This window comes from Apostichopus japonicus, chromosome 4, assembly GCF_037975245.1.
Source record: "Apostichopus japonicus isolate 1M-3 chromosome 4, ASM3797524v1, whole genome shotgun sequence".
NCBI classification, from domain to species: Eukaryota; Metazoa; Echinodermata; class Holothuroidea; order Aspidochirotida; family Stichopodidae; genus Apostichopus; species Apostichopus japonicus.
In genome coordinates, this window is record NC_092564.1 from 22772549 (window position 1) to 22790572 (window position 18024).

Consider the following 18024-nt stretch of genomic DNA (forward strand, 5'->3'; position numbering starts at 1 on the left):
AACGATTTACAAAAGCCAGAATTGCATGTTGGGTATATCAATAATTAAGTTCAATACACTGACACATGACACACACCCCACCCCACCCCCAGTGGTATAGCCCTTCATTAACAGTAAGTAACATTCAAGTATTTATTATGAATTTCTATGTTGCCTGATAATATGGCAATAGTTCAAACATAATGCTGGTACTGCCAGGTACTAATTTTATTTTCAAATCTCAGCCAGTACTATGAAATGACCCGTAAATATATTGCTCCATGATACACCTAGTCACATTGTAAAATCCAAACAGTCACCCCGCCTCGACTTCAGTGGCGACGGAACCGGTAGACTTGAGGGGCTTATCCCCCATAAAAAAGTGTGGGGGGTAAAGGTATGTTCAGCCCCTAATATTTGCCAAGTTCTCCAAGAAGTGGGGACCGCGGGGAGAATTTCGAAGTGGGTGCTGAACATATTCTTGATCGGTCCAATGCACAATATACTAATAATTTTAGGGGGAAAGAACTGTCGAGATGCGATTTATTGTTACCAGAGGTGTCATATTTGCTGATCTAGGATTTCCTTTTTGCTTAAATTTCGACACGCCGCGCCAACTGATGGTGGTGCACCGTCTAAATAGTGACGTATAAGCCTCAGTTGTGCATCACCATATAAGTTCTTCTATCTGTCCTCCCTAACTTTACACACGTTCATTAATTGTTTAGATGCAATTTAAAGCCTATATGGGTGTTAATTTTACCGATCTAAGGGTTCCTTTCATCAAAAATTTCGACGATCCTTGCCAACTGATGATGGCGCTCCGCTTAGATAGTGACGTATAACAAAAGTTGTACATCACCATCTGACCATATGTTCTACTATCAATCCTCTTCAAATTTTTAAACGATAATTAACTATCTAGATACAATTGCAGACATGAGATCCATATTTCAAGGATGGGTACATGCAGCTTAGAGCACTCGGGAAGTGCCATTTCCGGCCATCTGGAGGGTTTGTAAAGCCCAAAAATTTCTTGTACGCTCCGCGCCAACCGATGGTGGCGCTCCGCTTAGATAGTCTTGCTGGCAGGTTTGCCCCCCCACTTTCACAACTCAAATCCCGCCCCTGTTAGCTACTGTTCATGTCCTGTAACATGTGTTGCACACGTTGCGAACATAAAGTAGTGGTTACTAATGCACGGTCGTGGGACATGAACAGTAGTTGCTGTACCAACTTTTTAGTGCGAGTTCTTTAATACAAAATTCTAAAAAAGGAAGTCGTATCTAGTCGTTTTATCGTTCTCGGCATGACGAATTGGCGTAATTTACAGAGAGGTGTGAACTGGAATCAAGCAGTACCGTACCTACTTTACTTTAAACTCATAGCTAGTACAGTGACCACTGTTGTCACCTGTAACACGTATTACTACTGTTCATTTCCCACAACCGTGCATTAGTAATTATTACATGATTGTGTTTCGTCACACGGTAACATGTGTTACAGGTGGCACCAGTATGTAATGTACTGGATATGAGTATCGGCTCTAATATAATGCGTCCTCGCTGACAAACTTAAAGGGTGTGAAGACTCGCGCAAAAAGAAATTTCAAATGCCGGTAATCTGACCTAGTTTCGAATGAGGTGTAACAGAAGTGTTAGACACCACCATCGATCCCAGCATGTTTACCTCCATGATCCCAGCAAATACGCACACAGCTTGCTACCTTCGGTAATTATTCACTAGTGTACAGTCAGTACATGCAGCTGCGGTCAATACCCACAGCACAGTGTGCAAACGATACATCGATGGACATCTCAGGTCCAGCTAAAGATAACAAGGTGTAAGGTTTCATTACTGTGTACATGTTGTAGCGACAAGCAGAAAACTTCACTTGCAGCAACGGAAAATTAACTTTTTCAGAGCGCGGCACGCGGTTTGGGGCGAATCTTTAATGCCTTTAAAGTTATTGTATATACAAAACAAAATCAAGTGTTCGTCACTGTATAATTCACAACCGTTGTGATTTCGTTGTAGATATGTAACTGATAATCAACAGAGGGTAGATACACAAATATACAAATAAAAATAACTTTCCGGCGCTAACATGTTTGGCACACTATAGCCATATATTTACACAAAAAACTATTTTCAAAAAAGAAATTTTAATAAAGAAAATGAAAGCAATATGTAAGCTTAAATTGATTTCCTTTAACATTCTCTCTCAAATGATTGATAAATTCATTTTGTGTAGCTTTATTTCAGGTGACCATAAATAGCATCATCCATTTATCGGTCACATTGTATTCAACAACGTTGGGAGTTTCGTACTTAATAGGCTTTTCACTACAGTCTATATGGTACTTTTATATTTTCAGTATGAAAATAACCAAATGGATATTATATAGCAGTTGAGTCCACCAATATACAGAAAGTCACATGATACTGTGGTAATGTGTAGATTTGCATATTTTTGCAATTGGCCTGTCTAAGTAAGTTCCCTATTCATCATCATGCATAGAGACAGAGCTCCTCTCAGAAAAGTTTATAAAAAGGGATGTGAGGCGTCATGCCAGGTTCCCTCTTGCTAGGAAGCTGAACCCTTAGAGTATGGTGTATTTTAGCCAGGTAAAGTAATCCAGGGTTAAATTTTACATTCTTTACAGTTTACTTCTCTAGGGATGCATATGTATGCGTACTTGTTCTCACTGTTACTAAGAAGATCATTATTAGTGAGCAAGTGAGTAGGTTGGGGAACTTGTGCTCCCATCTCCTTTGTTTCATAACTTCATCATTTTGTGCTACTTTGGAGGAGTCATGATTATCAACTAGATGAGTTATATAAGTTGAGTTTCAAGTATCGCTTTATTTTACATCCTTGTGGGAGAAGTTGAATAACTGTCGAGTTAATGTTATTTGCTTAAAAGTATTTTGGTCAATTAATTAAAGTATAATATACCCTTCCTGTAAATTATTGCTTGGCATGTGCTATACTGCATTGTACTGTGTATTGTGTAAAGTAAGGCTGTGGTATAGTGCCTTAAAGTGATATATTTACTTATAAGATGTCGAGGCCAACTACTCACTCAGAGTGCCTCCAGTCTTCAAATTTTTAATTGGAATTGTTAACATTAGTACTTGATAGTTTAGTTCTGGGGTTTTTGAGTATATATTGAAGGCTCATGGTTGAGATAACCATGATAATTGCATGGCTGACTCGATCATGCTCTGGCTTTATTTAGTGCTACTGCTTCTTAGTTCTATAGGAAGGGTAAAGGGTCAGTAATTGCCACTTATGTTCATTTTGTGGACAATCTACAAAGTGTTAAAGTAAGTGTGTACCTTCAAGGTTAGGTTAACGGTATTTTAGACCTTACAGTGCTCTACTCTATACATAATGTATGTATATGAAACTATATTGAGTTAAATATAGGCTGGTATTTGTTTCTGAGCAGTGCAGTGGAAAGCTTGGTCTAACATGCCAGCATTAAATCAGCATAGTGGAACTAAATATTCTGTAACACCTTTGTGTTAGGTGCAGCAGTGCATATGGGCTTTGTGTTAAGCATTTGTACGAATTAAGCTGATACTTCTATTTAGCGTAGCCCTTTCTGCCATGTACCATCTTTGTTCTTTAATTACTTCTTTAATTGTATTTTTATTTTCTTGCTTGTTACTGGAAAAATGTGTGTCAGGATTTCAACACAGCTTGTAACTTTTGACATAGCTGCAGGTTGGTGAATCGTTGTATTGTGGTGTAAATAGCTAGTTCAACTGTGTTGGATATTGTTTTACTTTCTTTGTAGGTTCCCGATGGTTCAGAGGGTCGTAGGCGAGAAGCGTTTCATTATAATGTACCTACATTAAAGCAGTTTACCTGTTTGTGTCCGGTGAGTTGAGAGTATCATGTCAGGGCATATTCTGATGTATTTTTGGTGTCATTTAACTGTTAACACGTACAGCTAAACTGTAATTAAAGGGGTTACTCATTGGTTCTCATCATTCAAACATTACCTTAAAGCAGTATATGAAGTACTGATACAAATTTGTGCATAGAGCATTCGTGTGAACTCATGCAAGTGGAATGAAGGAAAACTGTTAAATTGTAAGGAAGCATATTGTATACTGTTTTATTCATGTTTAAGTTGATCTCGTTTAGGGGCTGCTCCATTACTGTTTTGTAAGCTGCCTCCTCGTCTTGCTTCGTGCGTGTCGGGTAATTAAATATATTGCAGTTAAACCAGTTGGACGGTGTTATGTTGTCTTGCGTGGCTTGTCCCACTAAAGGTCGCCTCTTTAGGCGGCGAAATTTGTTTTGCCGGCGCGGTAAATGCCAAAGATTTGCATACCTCGCTCCCATTGGCTGGGGCTCGTATGGATAAGCTTCATTACAATATTAACAAGGTGCAGCTGCACAGAATCGCTCATTACATACTACTTTTGGCTAGGCCAGTTTGCTACACTCAGAAAAGATATCAGTCTAGCAGCAGAATGTGTAAAGTCAATTAAGTTAATTTATTTGTCGGTTTGTTATGCCACGGGTAAAGAGGGTCCGTGGTTATGCATCGCACAACTCTGTTGCTGTAAATTTAAAGAAGTTAAATTAAATCGAAACAGTTTGAAGATGATACAAAATATCACCATATATAATGTAAACGTAAAATAAAAAATATAAACGTAACAAAATGAATTGATGCATTTTCCGTATTTTAATGTAAACGTTAGAAGAGAATAATGTTAAAAACAGGGTCATAATTAATTGAAAAAAGGGCCATAATTAACCGTGTTAAAGGGTTATAATTTTGAAAATCAAATCAATGTCTTTGCTTAAAAATAAGAGTCTATCAGTTTAAATTTTAAAAGCATCTCAAGTAAATAGTTAACCAGAAACTGTCAGCTGTCCAATATTTTAAAGAGGGAAAGAAATCGAGCCACGTGGAACTGTTCGTTATATAGGGAGTTTACCAGACCGTAACCGCACATTGGTATTCAGCATGGAGTAGCCTTACAATAAAGGAACCCAGGCCAGCCACGTACTCATAATGGTTAACACGGTATACAAACAAAAGCAAATTGACTTTGCATAACAATGTACACAAGCAAGTCCGCCCAAAAGCAAAGAAAAAACTTTTTTAACAGTTTTCTTTTTCTAAGACAGTCGCCCGTTGAAACAGTACGTGTATGCGAATCACGATGCACTGCGTGCACGTGTATGTACATACACACAAGCGGACATAGCGTAAGCAAGAACTTCCCAATATGAATAATTCAGCATCAAAAGTGCAAGACCCACCCAATGGAAAGCGAGGTTTGCAAATGATGGCCTTTACCGCGCTGGGAAATTAAATCCCATTCCTGCCCTCAAATAGCGCTTGACAACAATACGATTCTCCAAGGAATCTTAGTTGAAAGGAATATGCGACCTTTCCTCGAGGTTTATGTTTTTTTTGCATTGTCAACACGGAGATTTAACAAGAAAGAAAACATTAAAAATTGAGCGTTTGAAGCGATGCGTGTTGCCGTCTGCCATATTTTGTATTGTTTCAGCTAATTATTACAACGTGATCGTATAAGAGTGTTATCTTCCACATTAAAATGTTGCATTGAGCTTTGATGTCTACATATAGCTAGTACACTGACGGCCGTCATAATGTTCTCACTGAAGTAACACGGTCGGTTGCACTCCACATTTACTTTTGCTTATGTTTTCCTTTCAAACGTCTTGCCATTGCTAAAGTTTTTCTTCGAAGAATTAGGTAGAAAGCAAGGCACTGCCCAACGAAGTGTCAAAGCCCAGTTATATTAAAAGCCTAAAAAACCTTGAACAGTCGCTTTCTTTGTCATATTGATAAACTCTTTGATGCAATTATACATTGTCTGCAGGAGATATCCGTGAATCGCAATACATCTTAAGTTAAAGTGATCGACTTTCGGTCACTTAAATGCAATGTCGTTGTAGGCTAGTAATTTAAAAACAATTGTTGTTTTAATGAAACATTAACTTTAATAAAGATAGCTGTAAGTAAAAGAAAAGCTAAAGCAGTCTTTTTGAAAGCGATATATACAAGTCGTTACCATAGGGGCTGTGGCACCCCCCTCCCCACGAAGAGATGATTCTCCAAATGAAAACTTGACACAAACACCATCTGGTGAGGGTCCATACCGCAATAGTCCGAGTAGCTTTCGAACACATAATACTTCCGGGTTAGAACGAATGGCATGTGGTTGGTCTGGTAAATTCCCCTGGCTGTCGGGAACATATAAAGTTTAAAGGGATGATTGATGCATCCTGACTGGTAGATTCATGTTTGGCAAATATGTCTGGACAATTAAAGACTTTGTCGGGTAAAAACTATATCAACCCCCCCCCCCCCCATCCCCATCTGCAATTGTCCGACCTACAGTGGCAACACCGCATTCATATTTAAGAATAAGTTATTACTCTTATAGAAATTATTCCAATGTACAGGCTTGAGAAATATTTGATGCTTACAAAAAGAGAATATGTGATGTACAATCTTAGAGATAAAGAGGAAAAGTTTAAAGTTAAGTAGTTCTAATCTTTGCAAAAAATACTTTAAATGTTATGCCCGTTTTATTAGCTTCGATGATTACATTGTTGATTATTAAAATTGTTCTTAACATTTGAAATATTTGATGTTATATATAAATAACACAAAATGTGTCTCCGCAAAGTGACTGCTTATGTGAAACTATAGAATATTTCGTGTATTCATGTTTATTCAACTTTATATGAAGTATTTTAATTATTTGTTAACATTATTATTATGTTATTGTTGAAGCATGCTAATATTAATATCTTGTGATTGTACAATTGACTACCAAACATCATTTCACAATTCAATGAGACTTAGAGCTTCCCCCTGTTGGGGTTGCAACACTAATCAATATATGTTACATTATTCTACTTTGCCAGGAGTGTTTGAAATCCGTAACAGTTAGTTATTCCAACTCGAATATGAAGATGTTTTACTGCTACTCAACTTGCCATACCAGTGGCTGCAGAGTTCCACCTGCACAGTTATGATTCACCTGAATGCTGAGGTTGATTAATAAACATTTTACTTTAATCTCTAATATCTGTTAACATAAATGATTACAATCATGTCACTATTTCTTTTTCACAACACTGGTTGTCTTGAAAACCGCATCCACATCATCAGTTTCTTTGGTTACATTTGCTGCTTTCCATAAGCAGAGGTCGGTCTAAATGGAGCGGTTTGAACCAAAACGGTCGAATTGAAATCAACAAATTCATAATCAGAACCTTCATTATTTGTTTTGCCCTCTTTGTGGTCATCAACGGCGATCGTGGTTTGGTAAAGAGGTTCCTGGTCTTTCACCAAGTCTGGAATTGAAGGAACCCCCTGGGTCTGTATCTCGGAACTGTAACGGTTCTGAGTCCCTCCCGGTTCGATATCTGCGCCTGAAACTTTACATTCATCTCCACTTCTATCGGTCTCCACTTCGAAATATTCTGCTGTGACGTCACTCAACTGTTGATATTCTCCTAAATCAACAACGTCTTTTTCTATCTGGTTGTTTGGGATCTCTTCAAAAATTATCGATAAAGTCGTCTGATCTGGGACATCTCGTCTCGCCTGATCATCGTGGACATGCAAGACACTTTCGTAAGAGTTTTCCGTTTGCCCGTGGCTGTCGGTTGTTTTCTCATCATTTTGATCACTTCTAAGGGGAATTCCCTGGTATGCACATGCATCTTCTGCAATCTCAAAATACTCGCTGTCATCCTTCGAGCTCTTCATCTCACTCACCTCCATCTTGCTGTCAGTGGCCGATGTAGACTTCATCAGTGCGGACAACTTTCCCTTTGAAGAAGATGGTAGCCCAATGGACATGGATGAGGTTTCAAAGCTTGTCCTGGTCCGACAAACACGCAACCAACCAGCCCATATGACTCTGACATCATTCTGCCGGACACCGAAGAAGACAAAGATACAGAATCCTTGTAGTGAGTTAAAGGTGCAAAATAAAATGTTGGAAAGAGTTTTGAGTCCCAAAATGGAGACATATCCAAAGATCCAAGTCATTCCAAGTAAAACAGCAATAACGATTGCATTCTGAAACCGACGCAGCATCTCTCTGCTTTTATTGGTTTTAGCGACTTTCTTCCTCCCACATGTCAATTTCGTTATTACCAGGATGAATATTATGAAATTGCAAAGGATCAAGAACGCCACTAATCCAAATACAAATATCAGAAAGACAAGTGATTCTGAACGTGGAAAACAACTGCAAAGGAAAAGAAAATTAATGCATTTTTAATTTATTGGTATTACAAATTTTAAATAGACTGTTTGCAATAATTTCAGGTATTAAAACATGGACTGTACGGATACATATGAAATAAACCATATAATATTGCTCTTCATTAAAAATCAATACTAAACGGTTCCTTACTACAAAATGTGTTGTATTCGAAGGTAACTAGTTTATTGATGGAAAAGTTTGACCAAAAGTGAGATATCTCCCATACCGACATGTTCATGAATCATTTGCATACGCTAATCGAAAATTACCTTAAAAAACAATATAACACTGCATGTTTAAGAGAAAGTATTGCACAATGTTGACTCAAAACCCCCTTTCAATATCTTGTCCTAACTCAAGATATGGTGGATAATAATAATATGATATACCGTGAAAAAATATGTCAGATGGTGACATCAAACTCTGCTGTTTTTAGATGATTACCTGATACATCATCAAATGTGACAAAAAGCTATATGGCAGATATAGTTATGACCTAAATATGCAAAACTATTCCAGCCTTCTTGTTAAACAATCAAATTTATCCAACGGAATATCTCATGAAATGTGTATTTCGTTTGTTAAGATACTAAACTTCAAAGTTTACGAAAATGCTATGTCTCTATCCACACTTTAGCTATCTAAAATTATAATAATGCAATACACAAATCAAGGCGTCCTTTAAATCTGTCATATTTATATGGTTTAACTCACAATGTGCTACTCACCATGTAGATTAAATTCGCTTACATTTTATTATGAACGTGTTTTTACTGCAATGTCACAATTTCATGGCGACAATTTAAATTAAAACTCTGAGTCTGTCATTTCTGATAGCAGGAAAATCCCTAATATAACTCTACTTGTTGACCTGTTTAGTACAACTAATACAACTGAGTATTGGTTCGAGATTCAAAATTCACTTTTGACCGTTCTCTAAATATATAACTAGTTGCTTATTCCTGCACTGTACCTGCAGGAATAAGCAACTAAACGCCAAACAGCTGTCTCGACCCGACAGATATGTGTGCCAATAGCAAAATGATCAAACCACCAGAATTGATATGATTTAATTTATGCCATATTTAATCTTTATTAACCTGCGTCAACGGCCAAGACTTTCTTGAAGGAATTAATATTTACAGAATTTTAGTCATTGTATGACATAGTCCAAGAAAAAAAATTGAATGCTTTTAATTTGTCTACAGTTGTTATTTTTTTGGGTTTTCTCCATTAAAATATGTTAGATCTCTGGAATACTCCTTTAAGGCCAACTTGATGATCATGTAAGCTCTTCAATGTAGGCCTAAATCTTAATATTCATCCATTGCTTTATATAAGCTCTGATTACTTCTTTTAAGTTCGTATAACCAATAGGGAATCCTTGGATGACATTCAACACCATTATAAAGACACTGTAAACATGTAATTTGAGGCGTTTTCCATTGAGCTTGTGTTACATCCGAGAACCTGACCTATGATGGTCTATGTATTAGGATATTTAGTCCAGTCACTTTAATTGATGAACCCCAATTGTAAAAGAATAGTCTCAAAAAATTAAAAGTGTTATATAAGTACCAGCAGGACTGATAACAGTCCTTTTAAACGGTCTTAATTAAAATTAATGTTTTTCCTTGGTCATCCTTTAATATATTTACTATTTACCTTTATTACATAGACCAAACAGAAGACCAAATTTAATTTAATTTAATTTGACATATATATTAAATTTCTTTCTATACCGTTCATTAGCTATGTCCTGATGCAGGATTACTGCTACTAACGGTATCTTATGGAAAACTTACTAGTCGCAACTTGCATACGAGTCTGGTGAATACGACACACATGCAACAACAATCACAGCTGGAGCACCTGCAAATAGAAAATATGTATACAAATTACCTGCTAACATGTTTTCTTAATCATGGTTTCTTTGCAAGTGTAATTCCTCTAAACATGATATGAACATTTCAATCATCTTATTCATGAGATGAGTGCTTGGTCGGATTTTAGTTACCGCACTACAGATCATTACTTTTATCAATGTGTTGTTAATAATTCATATTAAAAAAGTAATAATGATATTATTTACTCAATATTTTAATGTCGAAGAATGCTTATACAGTAAAATACATCTTTAATTGTAACGGTAATGCCTTAACCTAAACTGAATTCACCACGAAGTTTGATATCAAAAATTATTTTCCGTTTACTTTTTATTGTGGAATTTTAGCAGTAATCCCCAGAGAGTAGAAAGCCAATGTAAAGGCGTATTGAAAGCCGTTCTGATAATGTTCTACATTTGATAAGTTTTACAATTAACTCATGTCTTACTAAAATTACTTATAATGTCCTCATATTAAACCGAAACTTATGCACCCCCACTGAGAGCTGTCTCTAACTATTGCCGTAAATTGGTAACTTCTGGAATAATGTGTTCATGTTACCTTTTGTAGCTGTTAGAGATACCAAAGTTCAATATTTCCTACTTTGTTAATAATGTATAAATTGTCAATTCAGACAATTGATCTCACGTTGTATAACAGAAATCAATAAATGAGATGGAGGGGAAACAATTATTATTTGTTATTATTTCTGACTCACTAGGAAAGCCGTGGACAGTCCACACTCTAGGGCTCCAGGGTATGTATATTACAACCTTATTAGAAAGTGGGAGTTTGTATTTCCTCTTTGTCCATTAACGGAATAGGCAAAAAACCCAACCAGAACAACAGTAGATAGTGCTACAATCTCCAACTTTCATAGTATTTTCCAAATAGATTTTTAGTTTGAAACTTACATCGTCATATTTGACATAAATTTGACCTAACAGCTGGCCTATTACGTCTTTGTTTTGTCCAAAAAAAGTGACCATTTTTTTGTGCATCTGGCAGCCCTGACAAGCTCCACTTACTTATCATCATAGCTTCATTAAAAGCATCATTATACAACCAACCGAGGAAGGTTGTAGAGGATCAGCCTTACTTCTACCTCCCATCCCACCCCTCTCTATCTCGCTCCTCTAATTGGATAGCAAAGCTCCATAGAAGAATAGCAAATCTTCCTCGGGCAAAACCATATCTAGAGGTCTCAAAGTTTGACGAACTAAACTACACATTACAAAACTATTGACAAATATCTAAAAGCGACAATGCAAAACATATCAAATATTAAGTATGAAGTTGTTTCGATGGTTAGAACGACAGACTAGTACATTATGACATACTGATGTGAACAGATACATATGTATGAGAAAACTCACCCCATCCAATAGCACAAGCTTTCAGTAAGAAGTTGCGTATTGTGGAGTTGAAAACTTTGACAAAGAGTAGATACATGTTTGCGGCCTCAATGCTCATCCAAGTCACAGATGCAAGAAGGAAGAAGTGAGTGAGGGCGCCAAAGGAGACACAGATACCTTTACGACGCGTTTGATTGATACCGATGACGAAACAAAAGTACAAGCCTAGAAGACTGATGCTCAGGTTGAGAATTATCTGCTTAGGTCTATTGCTTCGTAGCTTCCTGTGGTAATATCAAAAAATTGTTATCTTTAATTCTAATGATTCAACGGATGGATTTTAAAATAATTATATTTTGTACGTTATGGCTTTAAGTTATTCAATCTCCGTTTCTACAATTTATTTAACTTTTCGAAATAACGTAACCATTACGAAACGTATTAACGTATATTTACGTATCGTCACTTGCAATTAGCTAGCATAAATCCACCTGCAATTAGCTAGCATACCTACACATGCAATTAGCTAGCATACCTTCACCTGGAATAAGCTAGCATACCTACACCTACAATAAGCTAGCATACCTATTCATGCATTTAGCTAGCATACCTAGTCATGCATTTAGCTAACATACTTCCACCTGCAATTAGCTAGCATACCTATTCATGCACTTAGCTAGAATACCTATTCATGCAAGCAGCTAGCAAATCTTTTCATGCATTTTGCCAGCAAACCTATTCATGCACTTGACTAGCATACCTTATCCTGCATTGAGCGAGCTTACCTTCAATTGTATCTGGATAGCGTACCTACTTCTGTATTTAGCTCGCATACCTACTCCTGGATTTAGCTAGCATGACTACTTCTGGATTTAGCTAGCAAACATTCCCCTGTATTGATAGCTAGTATACACACCACTGCATTGAGCTAGCATACCTACTCCTGCACTTAGCTCGCAAACCTACTCCAGTTATCTGTAGTTAGGTGTAGCATACGGCTTCACTATCATTAGCTAGCATCCCAATATATACATGAAGCTACATACACACTCCTGCAATTACCTAGCTTACCTCCATCTGCAATTAACTAGCAACCTTCACCTGCAATTAACTAGCATACTTCTACCTGCAATTAGCTAGCATATCTCAACCTGCAATTAGCTAGGATACCTACTCTTGCATTTAGCTAGCGTACCTACTCATGATTTTGGCAAACGTATTTTCAACTGTATCTGGCTAGCACACCTACTCCTGCATAAAGCTAGCATACTTTCACCTGTATGTCGGTAGCTTACCATCTCTTTAATTTAACAAGCATATCTCTACCTGCATTTGCTCATAACGGTTTTCACATCTGCATTTTCATCCTAATTGCCAGGCACTCAAGGTTTATACAGCGTGTTGCGTTGACCAGCTGTTTTTTTTGTTGTTGCAAATTTCATAATAGCGTCAGTGCCTCAATCCTTGCCTTATTGTAAATGTTAAGTCATTGCCTTGTTAAGTTACTAATTAATTGCTACTTACAACAATCAAACTGTCTTTATGTGTTGTATCCTACACTCCCCTCCCCTCCCCAAACCCACTTACCACCCTGCCATAATGGTATCAAAATACTAGCCCATGAAATAATACACCACTGACCCTCTTAATCAACAAAACTGATCTTAGTCATAAATAATATTTATAACAGGCTTACTTGCTTGAGAGATAAGTTACTATGATAACGATGAGGCCCATAACCGATATAATACATCCGATGATGCTAAATATATCCAACGCTTTGCTCTCGATGCTGCCATGAACATCCTGAAATGAAACAGATAAACATAAATTTTGTGTTAGGACCAGCGTCATCTTTTACATTCCTTTACAGATAAACCATCATTTTTTTTCTAGAGTTTTAAGTTTTCACTCGTGCGGACCGGAGAGTGAAGAATTGGTTCTTCAGCGGTTATTTTATTTGTAAAGTTAAAACAAAGTGGTTTTTTAAAACTTTCTACACAAAAATTATATGACTGTATAATTGTGTCAGAGTGTGGTACCTAATTCAACATAGGCATTTGAGCATGGTTTTCTGTTGGTGCGTACTTATAAGCGTTTGCTATATCATTCTATCCCATAAAATTGGAGTATGTGATTCAAAACCATTTATTTTAGTATCATGTTAACTACTCAGAACCAACACTTGAAATGTTTGCTCAGGTTATTCCACACGTAGCAGGGTTGACCGAGATTATCAAGTATTTCATGTCAAGTTTTACGTTGATGGATTTGTAGAGACCATGCATGACCAAGTACCATGATCTGTCGTGACGTCAGTGATGACGACAAGCAAATATGCTAATCGAATGTTAGATTAAAATGTTCAATCTAACTAAGTTTAATTATTTCATTCACTAGCTATGATTTTATGAAGTGACGAACTGTTGGAAAAATGATCAGAATTATGAAACTTCACTTTCTGTTTTGATAATAAACTCACCATCTCATTATCATACAATATTACCTCATTATTGGACAACATTACCTAAATACTGGACAATATTTTCTCATTATTGGACAATATGAGGCTAAAAACAGGTGTTTGGATTTGGTCGGCAATTTTATCAAGCTTAGAAGAAAGCAATAGTGCCATCCGTTTCTCACCTTTACGTCACTCACTAACTTTGCCATGTTAAAGGGGACACGAGTCCAACTATTATGTTAACATATTTGTAAGAGTTCTTTGTAAAGAACAGCTCTGAAAATCTTGGTCCGTTTGGGAGAAACCTTAGTTTAAAAGTCATGTCGAGGAGCTGTCAGTTTGGTGAATCTATGACGTTATATCGCTACTAGGATCTAAAACATTTACTTTCTCTTTTTTTTTCGTTATTTGAAAGTAAAATGTTGACAGTGTTGACATGGAACAAGTGCCATCATCAGGGTTATGATAAAAGATTCAATATTTTACATTCTGCATTTACAAAAGCCATATCAGGAGATAAACATTGCTGTTAAATAAAGGATCATGGAACTGAAGCATGGATGGCTCGATGATATCATATTTAGACTTGATCAAGTCTTCAGCTTTGTTTGTGAAGGAACATGAAATATGTGTTGTCTGTCCATTGGAATGAGATGTATCTGTTTGGGGAAGTTGTTCATGTTAGTTATCTCCATGAAGTTGACTGACTGGTGATGATGACTGGGTTTGTGTCTCCTTCAATCAACAAAAATTAAACTTGGACTATTCGATAAAATGTAGATGGGGAAATTTGCTATTGAATTAGTTCTTATACTCACAACAAGAACAGCAAAGTTGGTAAGATGGCTGAATTTACATCTGTAAGATCCGTAATCCAGACCTCCTACCAATTTACCTCCATCATCTGCCCATCCTTTGTCGGTTGTGTTCCAGTAACAGCACTTAGTTTCTCTACACCAAAATGACTGAGAATTGCAAATATAATTAAACACAGTAGGAAATTTACATGGAAATTTAACATCTTAAAGTGCTTACTTTTTTGTTTGTAATTTAGATAGCTAGATAATACTAAAACGCAATACGTTGGTTAGCAATACTGGAACACTGGTAGCATTCTCGTAGTAAATGTAACACACTAGTGATGACTACAACGCGTGTGTGGTAACCAAAGCGAGTTTGTGATCAATATAGAGCTTTAACCAAAACATAACGATGTTATCAATGGTCATCGTTGATAAGCAATATTATTACATGATGATAACCAACACGAATTAAGTCATTACCAAAGATTATGTAAATCGCCGAAGGCGCTTAATTGATGACCATAAAGGCGCATTGATACGACTTACACACAGGAAAGTGAAACCACTACACGTGCGTGTCGGAACACAATCGGTTTTGACAATATCATTTCTCGAAGCGCGATGCTATACACTAATGATGACGTCAACTTGAGCATAAACGCACAGGTAATGCATTGACCTGCAATGCTTTAAGAATATTGTGAAGGCAATTTATTATTTTTTTTTTTTTCTTCGAAGTACAGCAAATAGTTGAATAAAACAAGAACTTGGGCACGATTATCATGTTCATTTGGATTTACTGGCAGGTAACTGGTGTTTCTTGCAGGGTGTATGAAGTAGGAAAACAGGTAGAGAATCATACCGGAATATCCCAATTTTGGTGCAGCTACGATGTACCTTATCTGCTATGCACAATAAACAATAATTATACTAACGGAAAAATAAGTTTATCTTGTGCCTTCAGCACTGTAACGTCATATATGGTGATATTCAAAATTGCATGAGTGATAAGCAGCACACACTACATACATTCAAAACCCATTGTCAAGACGCATAGGTGTAAACCAAATCATAATGGTGATGTCTAAGACAACCAAGGCCCGTTATTGATAACCGCGAGTTAGGAATATCATCACATTAATGCAAATTGAATTGGAGGAATGTTTGGTTGTAGGGTTATAGTTTCACCGGACAGTATTTGTTTGGAATTTTACTGTAGGTTGAGAGTAAGTGCAAAAATATACCTCTATTGGACTACTTGTTGTCTCAATGTTGGAATTATCTGGAAGGTCCTTGATTTGAATGTCTGTTGTTGGAGATGCTGAGATGATTAGACTGTTGACTTTCTCTGTTCTCCTAGTAGGGTCTTGAAAAAGGACATCAGTTCGATGAACCGTAAACACCAGAGCAACGAGTACCTGAGACACTGCAACAAATAAAAGAACAATTCTAACATCAAGCATATAAACTTCAGCTAGAAATTTCATGTACACATATTACAAGGAGTCTGTGCTGCTGGAACATTCATGGTATTAATCCTGATCTGCTTCTAGCTGAATCAAGTTGTCTCAATTTGGTTTTGAGGACCATATCTAAATATTAACTATGTCAAGAAGTGAAAAAAAAAACCTAATAGTTAGCAATTGTTCATTAAGGCTGACACGAGCAAACCCAATCTGATGAATGTCTACTGAATTACACTCCCATAGTAGTCCCTTCTGACCTGTTGTATTCCAGGTGTGTACATAATGAAGCAAGACAACCTATGCTGTGCCACTGAGAAGTATAGGAAATACTAAGGTTGGATGAAAGATAAACTAAACTCTACCATTACTGGAATCCGCCGAAATTCTCCTTCCCACTTCGTGCGGTACTTTTATTGATGCCTTGACTTCACCAGCACTTTCTTGTGTAGCCTTTTGTAGACTAGGGGTCAATACTATTTTAGTTTGTGTGTCAAAATCTTCGTCGACGTTCCTATCTTTACCATCTCCGAAAGGAAGCTTGTATTCCACAGTTGCAGAAATAGAAATATCTATTTGTGCAACAGTTGCAGCAATGTTCGGTGTCTTATGGGAGAAGTTCTGGCCACTATTTCCTACGTTATCCAGCTGATGACTGAATGCTTGTAATATTTCTGAAGAAGCTTCCTGACTTATATCGATATTGGAATCTTCGGTGCCTGATGTTGAATGCACTACATTATCAATAGTATTTACAACGGCCACTGTTACCTATATGCAGAGCAAGAAACAGGAAGATGTTAGACTAAGCTATCAGAATGCATATCACATTGTTAATTGCTCCCTGTTAGTGAATTGCGGTATGAAAGTAGCTCATTTACAAACAGATAGAATGCAAATATATTGGCTTCGTTCAGTTGAATGTGTTATTAGTATAATATCATGTTTCATGATGTTTTTGTCATTTTGTTGCAATAAACATATGCTTGATTGTTTTACTAAATATCGCATTTGGTTCCTATATCCTCTAAAGCTTGACACGTTATAAAAGCCTTTTATAAGTTTAAATTACATTTGACATCAAGCAGTAATCTGGCATTTACCAAGGAGAGCAAGAAACACGAATGTGTCTGGTGGGACAATCCAAGCTGCAATAGGATGGATTTCTATATTGCATTCAATTTAATAGGTCAGTATCTGGTTTAGTAAGTTCGTATATCCGTGATCGATGAATCGGTCTGTGTTACTCGAGTAGTCAGTTTGAAATGCCGAGCCTCACAAATTTCCATTAAGTTGATGAATTGTTCGATGCGTTGATCTATTAATTATCATATATATGTCATGCTACATGCTATACACATATAATTACGGTGTTGTATAAGCATTGTCAGATATAACCCTTTATTTTTGGTAATCGTGCCAGGGCCGTAAGTGGGGACAAGTAAGGTCGGTTTATATCGATTCTATGTTAACAAATTGATTATGTCAACTGATGTTAAAGTCACAGCGCTCTGCTGCTCTAAGTTGGCGATAACGGTTTCAAGACAGCCGCATGGAAACACACCACTCTTTTAAATGAAAGGCTTTACGTATCAATAATAGATAACCCAAAAAATAATAATAATAAAAAATTAATTTACCAAAGCATGTATATATCTGATTTACAGGTTGAGAGAATGGTATTGTAAACTTTTCATTTGTCCCCAAATTTATCAAAAGTTGTTTTGTCACAAATTCACTGTAACTGCGCCAAATAATTTCTGCCGCCTGTTTCATTTCTTT

The 18024-nt window shown here is 36.7% G+C and overlaps 2 protein-coding genes across 2 annotated transcripts in view; one reads left to right on the forward strand and one right to left on the reverse strand.

Moving 5' to 3' along the window:
* LOC139966835 (aspartyl aminopeptidase-like) overlaps window positions 1-5348 on the forward strand; it is a 106759-nt gene extending 101411 nt beyond the window's left edge. The window contains exon 12 of the mRNA XM_071970235.1: window positions 3786-5348. Within this exon, the coding sequence (XP_071826336.1) occupies window positions 3786-3846 (61 nt within the window). The 3' untranslated portion in view covers window positions 3847-5348. The remainder of the gene's footprint in view (window positions 1-3785) is intronic.
* A 145-nt stretch (window positions 5349-5493) lies between these two features.
* The window catches only part of LOC139966827 (uncharacterized), a 29438-nt gene continuing 16907 nt past the window's right edge, over window positions 5494-18024 (reverse strand). Inside the window, exons 19-25 of the mRNA XM_071970214.1 lie at window positions 16608-17013; window positions 16024-16205; window positions 14795-14941; window positions 13209-13318; window positions 11534-11796; window positions 10077-10143; window positions 5494-8253 (exon numbers count right to left, since the gene is read on the reverse strand). Coding sequence (XP_071826315.1) covers window positions 7173-8253; window positions 10077-10143; window positions 11534-11796; window positions 13209-13318; window positions 14795-14941; window positions 16024-16205; window positions 16608-17013 — 2256 coding nt within the window. The 3' untranslated portion in view covers window positions 5494-7172. The remainder of the gene's footprint in view (window positions 8254-10076; window positions 10144-11533; window positions 11797-13208; window positions 13319-14794; window positions 14942-16023; window positions 16206-16607; window positions 17014-18024) is intronic.